General features: G+C 71.1%; 5 protein-coding genes across 8 annotated transcripts in view; 3 read left to right on the top strand and 2 right to left on the bottom strand.

Moving 5' to 3' along the window:
• The window catches only part of LOC137845773 (Fc receptor-like protein 3), a 59,102-nt gene that overhangs the window by 21,275 nt on the left and 21,999 nt on the right, over positions 1-15,828 (bottom strand). The gene's annotated exons all lie outside the window — the stretch shown is intronic.
• Positions 52-1,769, top strand: UFC1 (ubiquitin-fold modifier conjugating enzyme 1). Its single transcript, XM_068662779.1, has 6 exons — positions 52-225; positions 776-843; positions 967-1,030; positions 1,128-1,205; positions 1,412-1,501; positions 1,594-1,769. The coding sequence occupies exons 1-6, from the start codon at positions 103-105 to the stop codon at positions 1,663-1,665; spliced, it is 495 nt and encodes a 164-aa protein (XP_068518880.1). The 5' UTR covers positions 52-102; the 3' UTR covers positions 1,666-1,769.
• On the top strand, positions 2,026-7,867 carry USP21 (ubiquitin specific peptidase 21). The gene is given in 16 exon segments (XM_068662781.1): positions 2,026-2,125; positions 3,252-3,784; positions 3,864-4,052; positions 4,088-4,140; positions 4,835-4,894; positions 5,540-5,663; positions 5,750-5,861; positions 6,444-6,581; positions 6,665-6,729; positions 6,832-6,875; positions 6,877-6,932; positions 7,022-7,139; positions 7,141-7,192; positions 7,303-7,410; positions 7,498-7,612; positions 7,704-7,867. Coding segments are annotated over 16 exon segments (1,905 nt in total). The 5' UTR covers positions 2,026-2,078; the 3' UTR covers positions 7,795-7,867.
• Positions 8,436-12,686, top strand: PPOX (protoporphyrinogen oxidase). Its single transcript, XM_068663224.1, is given in 13 exon segments — positions 8,436-8,653; positions 9,062-9,089; positions 9,092-9,145; positions 9,148-9,194; positions 9,732-10,061; positions 10,148-10,292; positions 10,918-11,111; positions 11,525-11,585; positions 11,660-11,778; positions 11,854-11,967; positions 12,048-12,197; positions 12,283-12,325; positions 12,412-12,686. Coding segments are annotated over 13 exon segments (1,503 nt in total). The 5' UTR covers positions 8,436-8,566; the 3' UTR covers positions 12,543-12,686.
• Positions 12,598-15,681, bottom strand: B4GALT3 (beta-1,4-galactosyltransferase 3). Of its 4 annotated transcripts, none has more exons than XM_068663229.1 (8): positions 15,314-15,681; positions 15,150-15,246; positions 14,678-14,968; positions 14,308-14,543; positions 14,000-14,190; positions 13,790-13,912; positions 13,508-13,612; positions 12,598-13,411 (listed from the first exon to the last, which is right to left on the bottom strand). In XM_068663229.1, the coding sequence occupies exons 3-8, from the start codon at positions 14,934-14,936 to the stop codon at positions 12,943-12,945; spliced, it is 1,383 nt and encodes a 460-aa protein (XP_068519330.1). In that variant the 5' UTR covers positions 14,937-14,968; positions 15,150-15,246; positions 15,314-15,681; the 3' UTR covers positions 12,598-12,942. The 4 variants fall into 4 exon arrangements, with proteins under 4 accessions (XP_068519330.1, XP_068519328.1, XP_068519329.1 ...); XM_068663227.1 differs by having other exon boundaries at positions 14,678-15,011; positions 15,125-15,246; positions 15,314-15,680; XM_068663228.1 differs by having other exon boundaries at positions 15,150-15,681.

Raw genomic sequence — 15,828 nt, 5'->3', positions numbered from 1 at the left:
TCGTAGCGTCACTTCCGCCCCACCGCCCCCAGCAAAGATGGCGGCGGCGCCGCGTTTCCGCCCCCTCCCGGGGCCCGGGGGCCGCTTCCGGGCGCGGCGGCGATGGCGGAGGAGGCGGCCCGGCGGGCAGTGGCGGCGCTGCCGCTGCTGAGGACGGCGGCGGGGCCGCGGGACCGGGAGCGGTGGGCGGAGAGGCTGAAGGAGGAGTACCGGGCGCTCATCCAGGTGCGCCGCCCGCCGGGATCACCGGGAACGGGGGGTACCGGGGGGAACCGGGGGGTACCGGGGGGTCCTGAGGGGATACCGGGGGCAGATTGGGGGATACCGGCGAATTGGGTTACCGGGGGGGCTACTGGGAGGGTTACTGGGGGGGTACCGGAGGGTCCGGGGGGTACCGGGGGGTACTGGGGGGGTTACCGGGGAGATACCGGGAGCAGATTGGGGGATACCGGTGAATGGGGTTACCGGGGGGGGGTACTGGGGGGGTACCGGGGGGTTACCGGAGGAGTCCCGGGGGGTTAACGGGGATTTAGGGAGGTTACCGGAGGGGTTACCGGGGAACGGGGTCCCGGAGGGGGGGGTTACCGGAGGAGTTACTTGGGGGGGGGTTACCGGGGGCACCCAGGGGGGTTACCGGAGGGGTCTCAGGGGGTCACTGGGGGGAATACCGGGGGGTTACCGTGGGTCCCGGGAGCTTACTGGTGGGGGGGGTCCCTGGGGGGGTTACCGGGGGGTCCCGGGGGGGTTCCCGGGTTTTTTACCGGGGGTCCCGCAGTACGTGGAGAACAACAAAAACGCTGACAACGACTGGTTCCGCCTCGAGTCCAACGCCGAGGGCACCCGGTGGGTGACCGGGGGGGGGGGGGGCAGCTCCCGGTATGGCGGGGGGGGGGGGGGGGGGGCACCGGTGCCACGTGTAAAACACCCCCCGGTGCCCCCCCCCCCCCGGTTTGTGCCCCCCCCCAGGTGGTTCGGGCGCTGCTGGTACATCCACGAGCTGCTCAAGTACGAGTTCGCCATCGAGTTTGACGTGAGTGGGGCACCGGGGAGGGGGGGGGGGTCCCGGAGCCGTGTGTCCCCCCCCCCGGGGGTGGTCCTGACCCATCCCGTGCCCCCCCCCGGTGCAGATCCCGGTAACGTACCCCGGCACAGCCCCCGAGATCGCCATCCCGGAGCTGGATGGGAAGACGGCCAAGATGTACAGGTGTGAGGGGGCTTTTTTATTTTGGGGGGGGCCTCATTTTAGGAGGGCTTTTTTTTTTGGGGGGGGCTCATTTTGGGGGGAGAAATCCACATTTTTTTAGGGGGAGGCTTGTTTTTTGGGGGAGAAGCTTGTTGTTTTGGGGAGTTGGTTCTTTTTTTTGGGGGGGGGCTCATTCTGGGGGGGCTCACGGCTCTGTCCTTCCTGCAGGGGGGCAAGATCTGCCTCAGCGACCACTTCAAGCCCCTGTGGGCCCGCAACGTGCCCAAGTTCGGGCTGGCGCACCTCATGGCGCTGGGGGTGAGTGTGGGGGGGGGCACATAAATGAGGGGGGGGGCACTGGGGGGGGCTCCTCCCCCCCCCAGCTCCTCACCTCTGACCCCCCCCCCCAGCTCGGCCCCTGGCTGGCCGTGGAGATCCCCGACCTCGTCGCCAAGGGCCTGATCCAGCACAAGGAGAAGTGAGCGGGGCGCTGGGGGGGGGCAGCGCCCCCCCGGGAGATGCTGACCCCCCCCCCCCCTCTTTTTTCCCTGCTGTCCCCCAATAAACGCTGCAGCCCTCGCCCTGCCCCTGCTGCTGCTGCTTTGTGGGGGGGGCAAACAAACATTTCGGGGGGGGTCTCCGCGATTTCTGCCCCACCCCCGTGGCTGGGGAGGGGCAGTGGAGCCGCGCGACCCTACAAAAACACCCCCCGGGAGGTTGGGGGGGGGGCGTTTTAACAAGGCCGCGGCGCCTTTAAGAAGGGGAGGGGGAGGAACGAAGCGGTCGCCATGGCGACGCGGAGGCGTCAGGCGGAGGGGGCGGGGCTGGGCGCGGCGCAGGCGCAGTGCGGCGCCGTGAAGCCGCCGGGGGCGGGGCGGAGGGCGGGGAAGCCAAGATGGCGGCGGGCGCTGCGGGAGTTGTTGCCATGGCGGCCCGCGGGAGGTGCGGCGGGGCCGGGGGGGGGGGGGGGGGGAGGCGAGGGGTTTTGGGGGGGGGCCGGGACCACCGGGAGGGGGTGGGGGGCACGGGGGGGGCACGGGGGTGGGGGGGGAAGGGGAGGGGGTGGTAACGAGGGGGGTGCTGGGGGGGGGCAGCGAGGGGATAGGGGGAGGGGAGGGGGAATGGGGGGGGTGGGGGGGCAAAGGGGGGTGTGGGGGGCAGGGGCACGGGGGGGGCATGGGGGGTAACGGGGGGCTGGGGGGTCGGGGGGGGCACAGGCAGTACGGAAGGGGACAGGGCCCAGGTGGGACATGGGGGGGGGGACAGGTAGGGTTGGGGGGGGCACGGGATGGGGGTTGACACTGAGGGGGGACAGGGAGTGGTGGCACTGGGGGGGGCAGATGGGACGTGGGGGGGGGACAGGGGCAGGTTGGGGTGGGTGGGAATGGGGGGGACACAGGGGGATCCTGGGGGGGACAGGGTCTGGGGGGGGGGGACAGGGAATGGTGACACTGGGGGGGGCAGGTGGGATGTGGGGGGGGGACAGGGCAGGTTGGGGTGGGGGGGGACATGGGGGTGATAGGGTCCTGGAGGGGGACACAGGGAGTGGTGGCACTTGGGGGGGGGTCACAGGTGGGACATGGGGGAGGGACAGGGTTGGGGGGGGCACAGAACGGGCCAATGGGGGCATCACCTGGGGAGGGGGCATGGGGTAACGGGGGGACAAGGGGGAGGACAAGGGATGGGGACTGGGGGGGGGCAGAGCTGGGCAGGGGGCACGTCCTGGGGGGGGCACCGGGGGGGGCGCACAGCACCCAGGTAGGACACGGGACGGTGCCTCATTGATGGGGGGGGGGGGGACGGGCAAAGGGTGGGGGTCTCTGGATGAGGGCACAGAGCTGGGACCTGCCCCCCCCCACCTGGTGACCTGCCCCCCCCCCGTGCCCCCCCCAACCCCCCCCAAAATGACCGGGCCCCTCTCTTAACGCCGCAGGCCCCCCCCCGACGGGACGCTCCGGCCGGCCGCGCTCCTCGGGGGGCTGTGAGAGGTGGGCGCCCCCCACCCCTTCCTCCCCCCCTGCACCCCCCCCTTTATATTTTTTATTTTATTTTTATTCCCCCCCCCCAGCTCCCTCCTTTTGCCCCCCCCCAGGCTCCTCCCGACCATGCCCCAGGCTTCGGAGCAACGCCTGGGCCGAAGCCGCGACCCCCCCGGCCGCGCCGTAAGCCAGGAACGTCCCGGGGGGGGGCTGAGCCCCGCCGCCAACGGCCTCTCCCCGGCCCCCAAACTTCGCCTGTTGCCCCCCCGGCCCCCCCCCTTGGATGAAAGGGGCAAGAAGCTGGAGCTGGAGCGGGGCCGGGCTGCGAAACGGGGCTCAGCCGCGCGCCGGGGACCCCTCAAAGCGGACCACGGGGTGCGGGTGCCCGGCTCCCCGGCGGTGGGGGGGGGCGGCACGGCCCCCCCGGGCGGCGTTTCGTCTTCGTCTTCATCCTCCTCATCTTCCTCCTCCTCCTCCTCCTCCTCTTCCTCCACGTCCTTCTCGCTGCCGGCCTCCGAGCGCCGTCCTCGCGGCAACCTGGCGCGCTCCAAATCCGTCAGCATCGGCGACCTGAGCGGCGAGGAGGTGGCGGCGGCGCTCAGCCGCTTGGCGCTGCGGGACGGTGCCCCCCCCTCCTCACACCCCCCCGGGACCACCACCAGCACCACCGGGACCCTCGGGACCACCCTCGGGACCCCCCCCCGGTACTGGCAGCACCGCCACCGCCTCGGCTCTCCGGAGGAGCTCGTCCCTACGCCGGGTCAACGGTGGCCCCCCCAGCGCGCCCCCGCTGCTCTCCGTGCGCCACGAGGGCTGGCCCCGGACTCGTGACCCCCCCTCCCCGTTCGTTCGTGGGCCCCCCCCCTCTGACGGGCCCGTGCCCGGGGCTCGCCGCCGCCGCCCCCCCCCAACAACACCACCACCACCACCACGGGCAGGGGGCCGGCCCCCGGCAGGCCCGAGGAGAAGGCAGCAGCTGTAAGAGGGGTTGGGGGGGCACGGGGGGGTCAAATCCTGGTTTTTGGGGGGGATTTGGGGTGGGGGGGGGTCCTCGCTTGGTTTTTGCCCCCCCCCTGCTTGCCCTGGGTGAAACCCCAGGGTGATGGCAGCGGGATGGGGGGGGGCTTGTCCCCAAATCGCTGCCCCCAAATCTGTGCCCCCCCCACAGGTCCCCAACACGGTGCCACCACCCAGTGCCCCCCCCCCCGGCTCCACCCCCACCTCTAATTAATCCCCCCCCCTCTAAGATGAGCCCAGAATAGCCCCGGGGGCAAATCGGATCAAGCTAACGAGCGTGGGGGGGGCAGATTAACGAGGGGGGGGAGCCGGGGGGGGGACACGGTCCTGTCCCCGCTGTGCCATGGCGGGGCTGTGGGGTGCCACGCTGCTGGGGAAGAGCTGCCCCCCCCGCGGCGAGCCCCCGCGGCCCCCGCTGCCCCCGGCCTCCTGCCCCATCCTCACCTCTGGGGGCCGGGGGGGGCCCTGGGGCTGCTGCTGGGGCGCCGAGAGGTAAAAGGGGGGGGTTGGGGGGCAAAAGGGGGGGGGGTGGGGTGGGGGGGGAAATGGGGAGGTGGGGGGGTGAGGGGGGGGGGTCCTGGCTCGCCCCCAGCCCCCTCCCCCCGGGGGTGGTGGTGTGGGGGGGGGCTGAGGGCTCTGTCCTGGTGTCCCGCAGACCCCCCACGCGCTGCTGCTGGGCTCCGGCCACGTCGGGCTCCGGAATTTGGGCAACACAGTAAGCGGGGGGGGGCACCCGTGTCCCCTTGTCCCTGTGTCCCCTCGTCCCCCTGTCCCCCTGTCCCCTTGTCCTCGTGTCCTGCCACCCCCACCTTGCCTTTTCCCTGTCCCCCTGTCCCCATCCCGGCACAAGGAGTCAGCAGCACGCGGTGGCCCTGTGTGCGGTGTCCCCATGTCCCTGTTCCTGTCTTTGTCCCCAGTGTCCCCAATCCCCCTCCCCATGTCCCCACGTCCCCCTGTCCCATCCCTGTCCCCAAATCCCCCTCCCCAAGTCCCCATGTCCTTGTTCCCTGTCTTTGCCCCCAGTGTCCCCAAATCCCCATCCCTGTGTCCCCGTCCCCAGTCCTTGTCCCTGGTGTCCCCAAATCCCTCTCCCAAGTCCTCGTCCCCAATGTCCCCACATCCGTGTCCCTGTGTTCCTGTCCCCAGCTTTTGTCCCCACATCCCATGTTCCTGTCCCCCGTGTCCCCATGACCCTGTCCTCAGTCCTTGCCTTGTCCCTGGTGTCCCCACACCCCCCTCCCCGTGTCCCAGTGTCCCCAGTGTCCCCAAATCCCCCTCCCCACGTCCCGCTGTCCCCATGTCCCCATGTCCCTGTCCCCAAATCCCCGTCCCCACGTCCCCACGTCCCCCTGTCCCGCAGTGCTTCATGAACGCGGTGCTGCAGTGCCTGAGCAGCACCAAGCCCCTGCGCGACTACTGCCTGCGCAAGGACTACCTGCAGGAGCAGCCCGCCGGGCCCCGCGCCCCCCAGGAGCTCACCGAGGGTGGGTGCCACCCCCCCCCCAGCACCCATGGGTGCTCATCTCCTTGATATAACCCCCCCCTGATGCCCCCCGTTCCCCCCCCGCAGCCTTCGCCGATGTCATCGCGGCGCTGTGGCACCCCGAGCCCACCGAGGCCGTCAACCCCGGGCGCTTCAAGGCCGTGTTCCAGAAATACGTCCCCTCCTTCACCGGCTACAGGTCAGCAGCACCCATGGGTGCTCACCCTGGTGCCCATGCTTGGGTGCTGGTTGGGGTCATTGGGGAACGCCGGGGGCTCGGCCTCGTGTCCGTGGGTGGGTGCTGGGGGGACACCCGGGGGGGTTTGTTCCATTATCTCGTGTGGTTGGGTGCTGGGGGGCACCCTTGGGTGCTCGCCGCTTGTGGGTGGGGGCTGGGGGTGCTCAGCGCTGTCCTTATGGGTGCTGGGGGCACCTCTGGGTGCTCGCCTTCGTTCCCACGGCTCGTGCCAAGGGGGCACCCATGGGTGCTGACCCTCATCCCTGCAGCTGGGTGCTGGGGGGGACCCCTGGGTGCTCGCCCCTTGTGGGTGGGTGCTGGGGGTGCTCTGCTCACCCTGATCCCCACACTTGGGTGCTGGGGGCACCCTTGGGTGCTCAGCCCCATCCCCTAATTGGGTGCTGGAGGTCCCCAGGGCGCCACAGCAGTGAGGCGGGGGTCGAACCCCTCCCCCTTGTTGTCCCTCCGAGGGGGTCTGAGTCTGCCCAGGGGATCTGATGGGGCCGGGGGGCACCCATGGGTGCTGATGGCCGCGCGCTGCAGCCAGCAGGACGCGCAGGAGTTCCTCAAGTTCTTCATGGACCGGCTCCACGCCGAGATCAACCGCAAGGCCCGCAGGACCCCCAGCATCCTGGCAGACACCCGCCGCGCCCCCGCGCCCGAGGACAGCGACACGCTGAGGTTGGGGGGGGACACCGGGGGGGGGTGGGGGACACTGGGGGGGGACACACGGGCTCTTACTGTCCCCCCCCGACCCCCCGCAGCGACGACGAGCGCGCCAACCTGATGTGGAAGCGGTACCTGGAGAGGGAGGACAGCAAGATCGTGGGTGAGCGCGGCCGCCGTGGGGCAGCCCCTCATGGCCTGGGGGGGTCCCCAGGTTTTTGGGGGCCCTGCTGACCCCCCTGGCCCCCCCCCCAGACCTTTCCAGACCTTTTCGTGGGGCAGCTGAAGAGCTGCCTGAAGTGCCAGGCCGTGCGGCTACCGCTCCACCACCTTCGAGGTCTTCTGCGACCTCTCGCTGCCCATCCCCATGGTAAGACAGGATCCCCCTTGGTTAATTGATCCCCCGTGGTTAATTAGAGCCCCCCCCCGGTTAATTTGAGCCCCCCCCCAATTTGCAGGAAGAGCTTCGCGGGCGGGAAGGTTTCGCTGCACGACTGCTTCAGCCTCTTCACCAAGGAGGAGGAGCTGGACTCGGAGAACGCGCCCGTGTGCGACAAGTGCCGGCAGCGCACAGCGCAGCACCAAGAAGCTCACCATCCAGCGCTTCCCCCGCGTCCTGGTGCTGCGTATCCTTCAGGATCGGGGTGGTTTTATTTTTGGGGAGGGGTCCCGGGGGGGGTCCCTGCCTTGTCCGGGTGATGTCCCTTAACCCCAGGGCCCCCCCCCCCCACCCCAGACCTCAACCGCTTCTCCACCACGCGCTACTCCATCAAGAAGTGCTCCGTCTTCGTCGACTTCCCCCTGCAGCAGCTCAACCTGCGCGAGTTCGCCAGCGAGAAGGCGGGTAAGGGGGGGCCGGGGGGGGGTCACAGAGGGGGGGGGCAGGGGGGGGGGGTCTCAGCTCTGAGCTGTGCCCCCCCCCCCCACGCAGGCAGCCCCGTGTACAGCCTCTACGCGCTCTGCAACCACTCGGGCAGCGTGCACTACGGCCACTACACCGCCTTCTGCCGCGACCCCTCGGGCTGGCGGCTCTACAACGACTCCCGGTAGGTGCCCCCCACCCCAAAAATTGACCCCCCCCCCCAAAACCTTGACCCCCCCCCCCCCCGTGGCTCCGTGCTGAGGCTGCGGCCGCAGCGTGTCGCCCATCAGCGAGAACCAGGTGCCGTCCAGCGAGGGCTACGTCCTCTTCTACGAGCTCCACGACCCCCCCGGCAGGAGGCCCTGAGCTGCGACCCCCCCCCCCCCGGGGACCCCCCCCGGGACCCCCTCCTCCTCCTCCCACCCTCCTGAGACCCCCCCCCCCCCCTCCAAGTCCGGTCCCGGTTAACGGGGGGGGGGGGGGGGGGGGGCCGCGGTTGGGCGGCTGTACAGAGCCCCGGCGGCCCCACCCCAGGGGCTTTTGTGAATAAATTTATTAAAAAAGACCAAAAACGAGGAGTTTTGGGGGGATTTGGGGGGGGGGAGCCCTGGCTGGGGCGCTGGGGGGGCAGAGGGAAGGGGGCGGGGCTAAAAGGGAAGGGCGGAGCTATGGAGCAGGGGGCGGGGCCAAAAACAAAGGGGCGGGGCTATAGAACAGTGGGTGGGGCTATAAGCAGGGGGCGAGGTTACAAAGGGGGGCGTGGCTATAGGTAATGGGCGTGGCTATGGAACGGGGGCGGGCTTACTCTACACGTGTCTTATAGGGAGGGGGCGTGGCTTGTTGCGGGAGGGGCGGGGCATCCAGTGCAAGGGCGGAGCCAATCAGGGAGGCGGAGCCACCACGGGGGCGGAGCCACCCTAAGGGCGGGGCCCTGCCGCGTCCATCAATGAGACAGCGCCGCGCTATTGGCTCCCGTTAACCCCGCCCCCTCCCTCTCCACCAATCACCGAGGAGGGGCGGGGCCCCCCCCCAGCCCTGAGCGGTGCTCGCGGTTTCGGCGTCCGGAGGGAAACGGGAGCGGGGCGCGGCCGGCCGGGCACCCCCGGGCCCCCCCCTCCCCGTTTCGGCAGCGCCCCCAATGCCGCGCACCGTGGCCGTGCTGGGGGGCGGCATCAGCGGCCTGGCCGCCTGCTACCACCTGGCCCGAGCCCCCCAGCCGCCTAAGGTGAGCGGGGGGGTACCGGGGGGGCTCTGAGCCCCTTCCCCGGTCCCCCCCGGTGCCTCCCGGTTCCTTCCCGGTCCTTCTCCGGTGCCCCCCGGTCCCCTACGGAACCCTCCGGTCCCCCCCCCGGTCCTCCCCGGTGCCCCCCCGGTCCCTCCCGGTGCCCCTCCGGTGCTCCCCTGGTGCCTCCCGTTCCCTCCCGGTCCCCCCCCGGTACCCCCTGATCCCCCCCCCGGTGTCCCCTGGCACCCCCCCGGTGCTCCCCGGTTCCCTGTCGGTTTCCCCCAGTTCCCCCCAGTTTCCTCCCGGTGCCCCCCCGGTGCCCCCCGGTGGCCCCCGGTTCCCCCCCGGTGCCCCCCGGTACCCCCGGTTCCTCCCGGTGGCCGTGACCGCGGTTCTGCCCCCCCCCAGGTGGTGCTGCTGGAGGCCAGCGGCCGCCTCGGGGGTGGCTGCAGAGCACCCGCACCGAGGACGGGGCCGTCTTTGAGCACGGGCCAGGGGAGTCCGGCCCGGGGGGGCAGTGGGCACCGACACCCTGCACATGGTAATGGGGGGGGGCGGGGGGGCCCTGGGGTGGGGGTCTGGGGTCCCAGGGGGGCTGGGGTGGGTGCAGGGGGCTGGGAGGGGTCCCTAGGGGGGTGTTGGGAGGTTGCTGGGGGGTGTCAGGGTCCTGGGGGGGTCCCTGGGGGGTGTTGAGGTCTTGGGGGGTCCCTAAAGGGGTGCCAGGATCTTGGGGGGGACCTGGGGGGATGTCAGGTTGTTGGGGGGGCTCTAGGGGGTGTTGGGGTCTTGGGGGGGGCCCATGAGGGGATGTTGGGGTGCTGGGGGGGCCCTGACTGTGTGTTGGGGTCTTGGGGGGATCACTCGGTGGATGTCGGGGTCTTGGGGGGTCCCTGGGGGGGCGCTGAGGGACCCTGGGAACACCTGAATGGAGCCGGGGAGGGGTCCCAGGTGGGTTCCAGGCTCTTGGGGGTCCCTGGTTGGGTTCTGCAGGGTCTCCAGCTTGGTGCTGGTATCTGGGGGGTTCTGGGGGGGGGTCCTGTCCCTGTCCCCCGTCCCCATCCTCCCCATGTCCCCACAGATCTCGGAGCTGGGCCTGGAGAGCGAGGTCCTGCCCGTCCCCGGGGACCACCCGGCCTCCAGGCACCGCTTCCTCTACTCCGCGGGCGCCCTGCACAAACTGCCCCTCGGGGTTTGGGGTAGGGTGCCACCCCCCCAAACCTTCCACCGCCCCCCCTGGGGGCTCCCATCCCCTGACACCCCCCTCCCCCGTCCCAGGGGGCTGTTTCGCCCGGTGCCCCCCTTCTCGCGGGCGCTGCTGTGGAGCGGGCTGCGGGATCTGCTGGCCCCAGCGGGGAAGGATCCCGATGAGAGCGTCCACGCCTTCGCCCGCCGCCGCTTCGGCCGGGAGGTGGGTGCCTGCGGGGGGTGATAACACCCGGGGGGGGCTTATCAGGGGCTGCCTCACCCCCTCCTGCCTTTGTCACCCCCCCCCAGGTGGCCGACATCGCGGTGGACAGCCTGTGCCGGGGGGTGTTCGCCGGGGGACTGCCGGCAGCTCAGCGTCCGCTCCTGCTTCCCCGCGCTCTTCCACGCCGAGCGGCGCCGGCGCTCCGTGCTGCTGGGCTGGCGCTGGGAGGGGGTGAGAGACGGGGTGGGGACACCGAGGGGACACCGAATGCTGCCCCCGGGGCATGTGGGGACACCAAGGGGACAGCCCAGGTGGACGGTGTGGTGCTTGGACACCCTGGTGCTGCCGTTATGGCACGTGGGGCCACCAAAGGGACACCCCAGGCGGATGGTGTGGTGCCTGGACAGCCTAATGCCACCACTATGGCACCTGGGGACACCCTGGTGCACCACCATGGCATGAGGGGACACCAAGGGGACACCCTGGTGCTGCCACTATGGCATGAGGGGACACAGGGGGGACACCCCTGGCTGCCAGCGTGGTGCCTGGACACCCTGGTGCTGCCATTATGGCACGTGGGGACACCCTGGTGCCACCACTATGGCACATGGGGACATCCCAGTGCTGCCACTAGGGGGACATGCACATGGGGACGCCGAGGGACACCCCATGCTGCCGGTGTGGTGCCTGGACACCCTAAAGCCACCACTATGGCACGTGGGGACACCAAGGGGACACCCTGGTGCTGCCACTATGGCATGAGGGAACACCCCTGGTGCAGGGACACCAGCAGGACATGAGAAGGGACACAGGGGGGACCCTGGTGCACGGTGCCCGAGGTGCTGTGTCCCCGCAGGGCAGGAGCGTGGTGCTGAGTCGGGGCTGAGGCCGGCGGGCCGCGCGCCGAGCGCTGGAGCCAGTGGTCGCTGCGGCGCGGGATGGAGACCCTGCCCCGAGGCACTCGCCGCCTTCCTGCGCCCCCGCGGCGTGGAGCTGCGCTGCCACGCGCCCCTGCGCAGCCTGCGGCACCGCCACGACGGCCGCTGGCAGGTAGGGACCCCCACTGCCCTCGGGGGGGGGTCCTCGTCCCTTCAGGGGGGGCCTCTTCCCCAAAAATTTGGTTCCTGTATCCGCCCAGGGTGACACGAGGGTCAGGGTGCTGGCTCAGGGAGGTGCTGGGAGCCCTGGGTTTATGCCCCGTAATTTGGGGGTGCTGGATGCCCCTGGTCCTGTCCCATAATTTGGGGGGGGGGTCCCCTCCCTGTAGTTGGGGTTGGGGGCCAGGACCCTTGGGCTCCTTCCCCGAGGTTTGGGGACTCCAGGAGGTTTCACCTCCAATTAAGGTGGCTGTGATCCCCGGGGGAACCCCCAGGCTCACCCCATGGCTTTTGGGGGTGCCATTTGGGGGTGCCAGGACCCCCAGACCCCCTGGGGTCAGCACCCCCCATTCCCTCTCCCCCCAGCTCACCCTGGCGGATGGCACCGTGACAGCTGACCACGTCATCAGCGCCCTCCCAGCCGCAGGTGGGTGCTGGGGCTCCCCAAACACCCCAAAATCCCCCTGAATCCCCCAAATCCCTCCCAAACTCTCCTTCCAGCCCTGGCGGAGGCGCTGCCGGCCGAGGCCAAGCCCCTGGCGCAGGAGCTGCGGCGAATCCCCACGGTGGCCGTGGCCGTGGTGAACCTGCAGTACGAGGGCGTCACGCTGCCCGTCACGGTGAGAGCCCCACACCCAGGACCCCCCCCCCAGCCCTCCCCACCCCCTTGCTCACCCCTCTCCTCCCCCCTAAAGGGTTTCGGGCACCTGGTGCCTTCCTCCGAGGATGACTCCCTCCTGGGCATCGTCTACGACTCGGTGGCCTTCCCGCAGCACGACGGCACGGGGCCGGCTTCGGTGCGGCTGACGGTGGGTGAGGGTCCCAGGGGAATAAAGGGGAGGGGGAAATACTGAGGGGGGGGCTTATGGAACCCCTTTTTCTGCCACAGGTGATGCTGGGGGGCGCCTGGTTCACGCGAGCTTTCGGGGACCCGGCGGCTGTGGCCCCGGCCACGCTGCTGCAGCGGGCGCAGGCGGCGGCACGGGAGCAGCTGGGGCTGGAGGTGGCACCGGCACGCAGCATCGTCAGGGTGCAGCAGGTGGGTGACGGGGTTGGGGGGGTCTTGGGGGGCGTCAGGGGGGGTCCCAGGGGGTCCTGGGGCTCACCGGCTGCTCCTTCTGCAGGCCTGCATCCCCCAGTACACGCTGGGCCATTGGCAGCGGACGGGTAAGGCTGGGGATGGGGACACAGGGGACGTGGGGACACGGGGGGGACACACAGAGGCTGCCACCGTCCGTCTGTCCGTCCTGCAGAGCGCATCAGCCGGTTCCTGGCGGAGCAGCGGCTGCCCCTCAGCCTCGTGGGCGCCTCCTACACCGGGGTCTCCGTCAACGACTGCATCGCCAGCGCCAAAGCGGCCGTGGGGCAGCTCCTGGGGGGCTGAGCCCCCCCCCGGGGGGGTCCATCCCGGCTCTCCCCGTCCCAGCAGGCAGCAGCAGTAGGACAAAGTGTTGTTTTTTTAATGGAAAACCCCTTATAAAGGCCCAGGGAGCAGCTCATAAATAGAATAAATAACCGCACACCAGCAGCGGAGCCTGCGACTCTCTCCAGGCACCTGCAAGCCTCCGGGGAGGGGGGGCCGAGCCTGGCCCCAGAGCCCCCCGGCTCTCCCCCATCCCCTATTTCTGAGGGGCTCCCCCCCCCTCCGCCAGGCACCAGCCCTGCAGCCGGCAGCTCCCCGGGCTGCTCCGTGCTCGCTGCTCCCCACAGTCTCTCCAGCAAGGCAACAGCACGAGCCGGCCCTGGCAGCCGGTGCGTGCCCGGGGCGGGGGGGGGCCCCCCCATCACGGTGCCGGTTCCCAGCCAACAGTCCTCACGGCGGGGGCTAACGGGGGCCCGGCGGCCAGCTCTGGTTGTACCCGTGGTGTGTGGGAAGGGTCCCCTCCGCCCCAGCCGGGCTGCCACCAGCCCCGGTCCACCTGGGGGCTGCGCTGGGTGACCCCCCCGGCAGAGCCAGCGGTGCCCCGGGTGCCGTTGGCCGCGGTGGGCAGCCGCGGGGACAGGGCCAGCCTGAGGTCCCCCAGCCCCGGCAGCTTGCGCAGCATCTCCTCCCGGAAGGGGCTGTTGCTGTTGCGGTACCTCTGTCCCTCGCGTCCGGGGCCCTGGCGGCTTCGGCCGGCGCGGGGGTCGCTGCCGATGTCCACGGTCAGGTTGGTGTAGAGGGGGTGCAGGTGCTTGGCCAGCAGCGTGTAGGTGAGGGAGTTCATCCCGTCCTGCGTCCACATCCGCTGCGTGCGGATCAGCAGGTCGAACCTGCGGGGACAGCGGGGCCGTCACCCTGCGGCACCCCCCGGCACACCCACCGGCACCCATGGGTGGCCCCGTGCCCGTCCCGAGCCCGCTCCCCACCTGTGCGGGTTCTCCTCGTTGCCTTTGTCCCCTTTGTGCTTCACCATCTTGTAGTGGCCGATGGAGACGGGCGGCCGGACGATCTTCATGCCAGCCAGGCGCACCCTGCGGCAGTCCCCACGTCACCAGGATGCTCGGGCACACCCGTGCAGCCTGGCCACCCGCCAGCGTGCTGGCAAAGCCACCCCCACGCTTTGTCCCCACCAGGAAATGGGACACGGGGACACGGGGACATGGCTTTTCCTGGTAGCGAGGGAGGGACAGCACCGCCCCATGTCCTACCTGGTGGCAATGTCGTCGTCCTCGCCGCCCCAGCCCCAGTACTCGTTGGGGAAGCCGTTGATCTTCATGTACTGGTCCGGGGTGAGAGCAGAGACCCCCCCGAAGTACTGCGAGTAGGGCAGGCTGCGGGGACACCCCAGCGGCTGAGCCAGGAGGCAGCAGGGCCAGCCACCGGGGTGTCCCCCCCCCCATCTCACCCCCGCCACTTACTTGTACCCAAACTTGTTCATGGCGACCGAGACGTGCTTGGGGTTCCAGGGGTCGCAGGTGTAGAGGTTGTAGTCGTTTTCGGGGATGAGGTCGACGTCGTGCAGGAAGAGGCAGTCCCACTCCTCGTCCTTCAGCGCCTCCTTCACCCCCACGTTCAGCAGCTTGGCGCGGTTGAAGGTGCCGTTGCCCGCCTGCGGGGTTTTTTGGGTGGGGAAAAAAATGGGAAAAAAAAGCCAAAAAAAGCAGCTGGGAGCAGCTGGACCCCCCCGGGCTGAACCCCACGGCCACCCCCGTCCCCAAATACTCACCTGGTGCACCAGGTAGATGCCGTACTGCAGCTGCTGGCGCTGCAGGAAGGGGTGCAGGTAGTAGAGCAGGTAGCCCAGGTGGCTCTCGCGGTTGCGGTAGGGGACGATGACGGCGGTGCGGGCGCGAGCCTCGCAGGCGGCCGGCTGGTAGCGGCCCCCCGGCTGCACCGCCGGGTTCTTGGCCCGGATCTGCTCCAGCGTGGGCACCCGGCTGAAGCTCACCGTCAGCGGGCCGACTGCACGGGGGGGAAACGGGGCGATGGAGACCGACCCCAAAAGCCAGTCCCCGTGGCGGGGGGACTCATAGACCCCCCCCCGATCACACTGAAGCCCCCCAGGGGGGGGTCAGGGCCACCCGGCCGCCACTCACCGAGGAACGGCGAGCGCTCGGGGCAGTAGGGGGGCGGCTGCGCGGGGTCGGCATCGAGGCGGGCGGCGGGGGGCTGCAGGCGGCTGAAGTTGGCGTAGACGTCGTGGGTGCGCGTGTAGTCGAAGACGGGGCCGGCGGCGCGGCCGAAGAGCGAGGTGAGGTTGCGGAAGCCCCCCAGGGAGAAGTAGGCGACGAAGGCGAACTGGCAGCCCACCAGCAGGGCCAGTGTGCACGGCCGCTCCAGCAACCGCCGCAGCATGGCGGGGACGGGACCGGGGCCTGCTCCGGGGCCTGCACCGGGAATGGGGCCTTCACCGGGCGGCCTCCCCGGAGCCTCCTTGCGCCGGGCTGGGCCTCACCGGGACGGTTCCCGGTGGCCTCCCTGGAGCCTCCCCTTGCTGGGTCTTCACCGGGGCCTTCACCGGGCCGGGGTCTTCACCGGGCGGCCTCCCTGCGCCGGGCTGGGCCTTACCGGGACGGTTCCCGGTGGCCTCCTCGGAGCCTTCCTTCTCTGGGTCTTCACCGGGCGGCCTCCCCGGAGCCTCCCTTCACCGGGCCGGTCCCGGGGCCTTCACCGGGCCAGGAACCCGGAGCCTCCCTTCGCTGGGCCAGGCCTTACCGGGCCGGTCCCAGGGCCTTCACGGGTCCGGAGCCTCCCTCCACCAGCCCGGGCCTTCCCCGGGCGGCCTCCCCGGAGCTCTCCCCCGCCGGGCCTTCACCGGGGCGGTCCCGGAGCCTCCCTTCGCCGGGCGGGGCCTTCACCGGGCAGCACCGGGGCCTTCACGGGGCCTCCCCCGGGGCCTGGGCCGGGTGCGCGCGGGGGCCGGGCCTCATGGCGGGGACGCGGCGGAACCGAGGGAGCGGCCCCGGAGCTCCCGGTGGTGCTGAAGCCGCCCCCGGTGGGCGCCGCCGCTGCCGCCGCCGGGCTCAGCCCCTCCCGGCCGCCGCCATCTCGGACGTGGCGAGGCCTTAAAGGGGCCGCGCGGCTGCAGGAGGGCGGGGCCGGCACCGGGCGGGACCGGGCAGGGCTCGGGGGACGGCCCCGGGGGGGCGGGGGGGGGAGCCGGGGGCGGGGGGCGGCGGGGCCGGCACCGGCGGCGGGCGGGCGCTAGGACCCGGGGGGACGCCGAGCCAGCGATAGGGGGCGTGGC

The sequence above is a fragment of the Anas acuta genome, chromosome 28 (genome assembly GCF_963932015.1).
Source record: "Anas acuta chromosome 28, bAnaAcu1.1, whole genome shotgun sequence".
NCBI lineage: Eukaryota > Metazoa > Chordata > Aves > Anseriformes > Anatidae > Anas > Anas acuta.
This window is presented reverse-complemented; position numbering and strand designations above follow the sequence as displayed.